Source organism: Octopus bimaculoides, chromosome 11, assembly GCF_001194135.2.
Source record: "Octopus bimaculoides isolate UCB-OBI-ISO-001 chromosome 11, ASM119413v2, whole genome shotgun sequence".
NCBI lineage: Eukaryota > Metazoa > Mollusca > Cephalopoda > Octopoda > Octopodidae > Octopus > Octopus bimaculoides.
This window is the reverse complement of record NC_068991.1, coordinates 16,217,979-16,220,046: the sequence shown is the minus strand read 5'-3', so window position 1 is coordinate 16,220,046 and position 2,068 is coordinate 16,217,979. Positions and strand designations below refer to the sequence as shown.

General features: G+C 36.5%; 2 protein-coding genes across 4 annotated transcripts in view; one reads left to right on the top strand and one right to left on the bottom strand.

The window, feature by feature from the left end:
* The window catches only part of LOC106869728 (apoptosis regulator BAX), a 134,077-nt gene that overhangs the window by 60,474 nt on the left and 71,535 nt on the right, over positions 1–2,068 (top strand). The window lies entirely within an intron of this gene.
* The window catches only part of LOC106869727 (signal peptide, CUB and EGF-like domain-containing protein 2), a 17,918-nt gene that overhangs the window by 12,219 nt on the left and 3,631 nt on the right, over positions 1–2,068 (bottom strand). For 2 of the 3 annotated variants that reach the window (XR_008265158.1, XM_014915578.2), the window contains exon 2: positions 143–208. Coding sequence is in view for 2 of the 3 variants with exons in the window: in XM_014915578.2 (XP_014771064.1) it covers positions 143–208 (66 nt within the window). In the remaining variant the exon portion in view is untranslated. Of the gene's footprint in view, positions 1–142; positions 209–1,397; positions 1,445–2,068 lie in introns of those variants that run through there. The other variant, XM_052971528.1, reaches the window with a different exon arrangement.

Here is a 2,068-nt window from a genome sequence, read left to right as displayed (position 1 = left end):
GCATGTGCTGCTCTCTCACTCAATGATGAGGAGGAAGAGGAGGAGGGGGAGGGATGGAGGGGGAGGGAGGAGGAAGAGGAGGAGAATAATAATAATAAGAAGAAGAATAAGAAGAAGAAGAAGAAGAAGGCTGTCAACATACCTAAATTTGCATGCATTCACCCCAAACCAGGTTTTGCAGTTGCACTGGTTGGTGCATGTTTCGCTGCTGTAAAATGAAATGGGTAAAGAAATAAAATAATGGCCAAAGAAAAGAACATACATACATACACACACATATACACATACATACATAGATACATACAATCACATACATGCATACATACATACATACATACATACATACATACACATACATACATACAAATAAACAAACAAGCTGAGAAACAGGTAATGTTGAATGTAATGTTTAAAAACAATGCCAGTTATGAGTCAATGAGGGAACATCTACATGGTCAGTCATCTTGCTAGAAATAACAGCCAATTTGTTCCTAAAATCTTACAACACTACTGACATCAAAAAAAAAAAAGGACACGAGATAATCTGGTCGTGGATAGCTTGTGGCTAAACAATAACAATTGTAACAAGATCATTTGGTGCTAATGGATTAGTAGGTGATTCCACTCCTAAGTTAGCCTTAATACTTCTCTAATCCAGTCTTGACTGCTTTAGTTTTTTTGTTTATATATTCAAGTATAAAGTACATAAGACTATGTGTCTATCCTTTTCAAAAAAAAAAAAAAGAAAAAGAAAAAGTATGAGCGATTTTTAAAGTAAATTTGGTTGTTATTTCATGCAAATGAAGTGAATTTGGTAATTGTGGTGGTCATAATTAAGTACAATTCAGGGCCTAATCAAGTACCTCTATGATTAGTGGAGTTCCGCCACGACAGTCATGCGCGCAATTGAAAATTAAGATAAATATATAAATGCGCAGGAGTGGCTGTGTGGTAAGTAGCTTGCTTACCAACCACATGGTTCCGGGTTCAGTCCCACTGTGTGGCATCTTGGGCAAGTGTTTTCTGCTATAGCCTCGGGCCGACCAAAGCCTTGTGAGTGGATTTGGTAGACGGAAACTGAAAGAAGCCCGTCGTATATATGTATATATATATATGTATGTGTGTGTATATGTTTGTGTGTCTGTGTTTGTTCCCCCAACATCGCTTGACAACAGATGCTGGTGTGTTTACGCCCCCATAACTTAGCGGTTCGGCAAAAGAGACCGATAGAATAAGTACTAGGCTTCTAAAGAATAATTCCTGGGGTCGATTTGCTCGACTAAAGGCGGTGCTCCAGCATGGCCACAGTCAAATGACTGAAACAAGTAAAAGAGTATATATAAATATGTAGATATGGTTCGTACATATTAAGGAGAAGATAATTCTGACAGACCTACCCAGGACGAACACACAAAATTATCCAACACATACAGTTTGTGTTAGTTTCAAAAATTTCCGATAAAACACTATTAGCGATTGCCTAACACAGTAAAATCGAGAAAATATATTTAACAAGTTTCAATGGCAAAGCAATATTTCCTGAAGAAAAGCTGAGAGAGAGATGCGTGGAGGGGAGACAACTAGTACTAGCACAAACATGAATGGATTTACTTGAAAAAGATTGGTTTTTTTAAAAATATTCCTCTTGTGATATTTTATGATTAAATGTCACGTTTTTTTCTTCTTTTAGAGCAAACATTTATTCACCTTTTAAAACCGCCACCGGTTTCCTAGGATTCCACGCTTATATAACGTATTGTTACATGAGGCGCGTGCGTGCGATTATAGACATGCATACACACACGCACGTATGTTTATACATATATATATATGTATACACACACATAAGTATATATTTGTGAGCTTGTTTGTGTGTGTTAAGATAAAAATTATTGCTTTAATAAACTTACAAGTTATTATGAAAAGGTATGTGGTATTGCTAAAAGTAGGACTACATTTTTTTATATATATCACTACACATGTGGTGTGCACACATGTGGTGTGCACACATGTGTACACACACACACACACACCTGTGTGTCTGCTATGTTTTATGTACATATATATA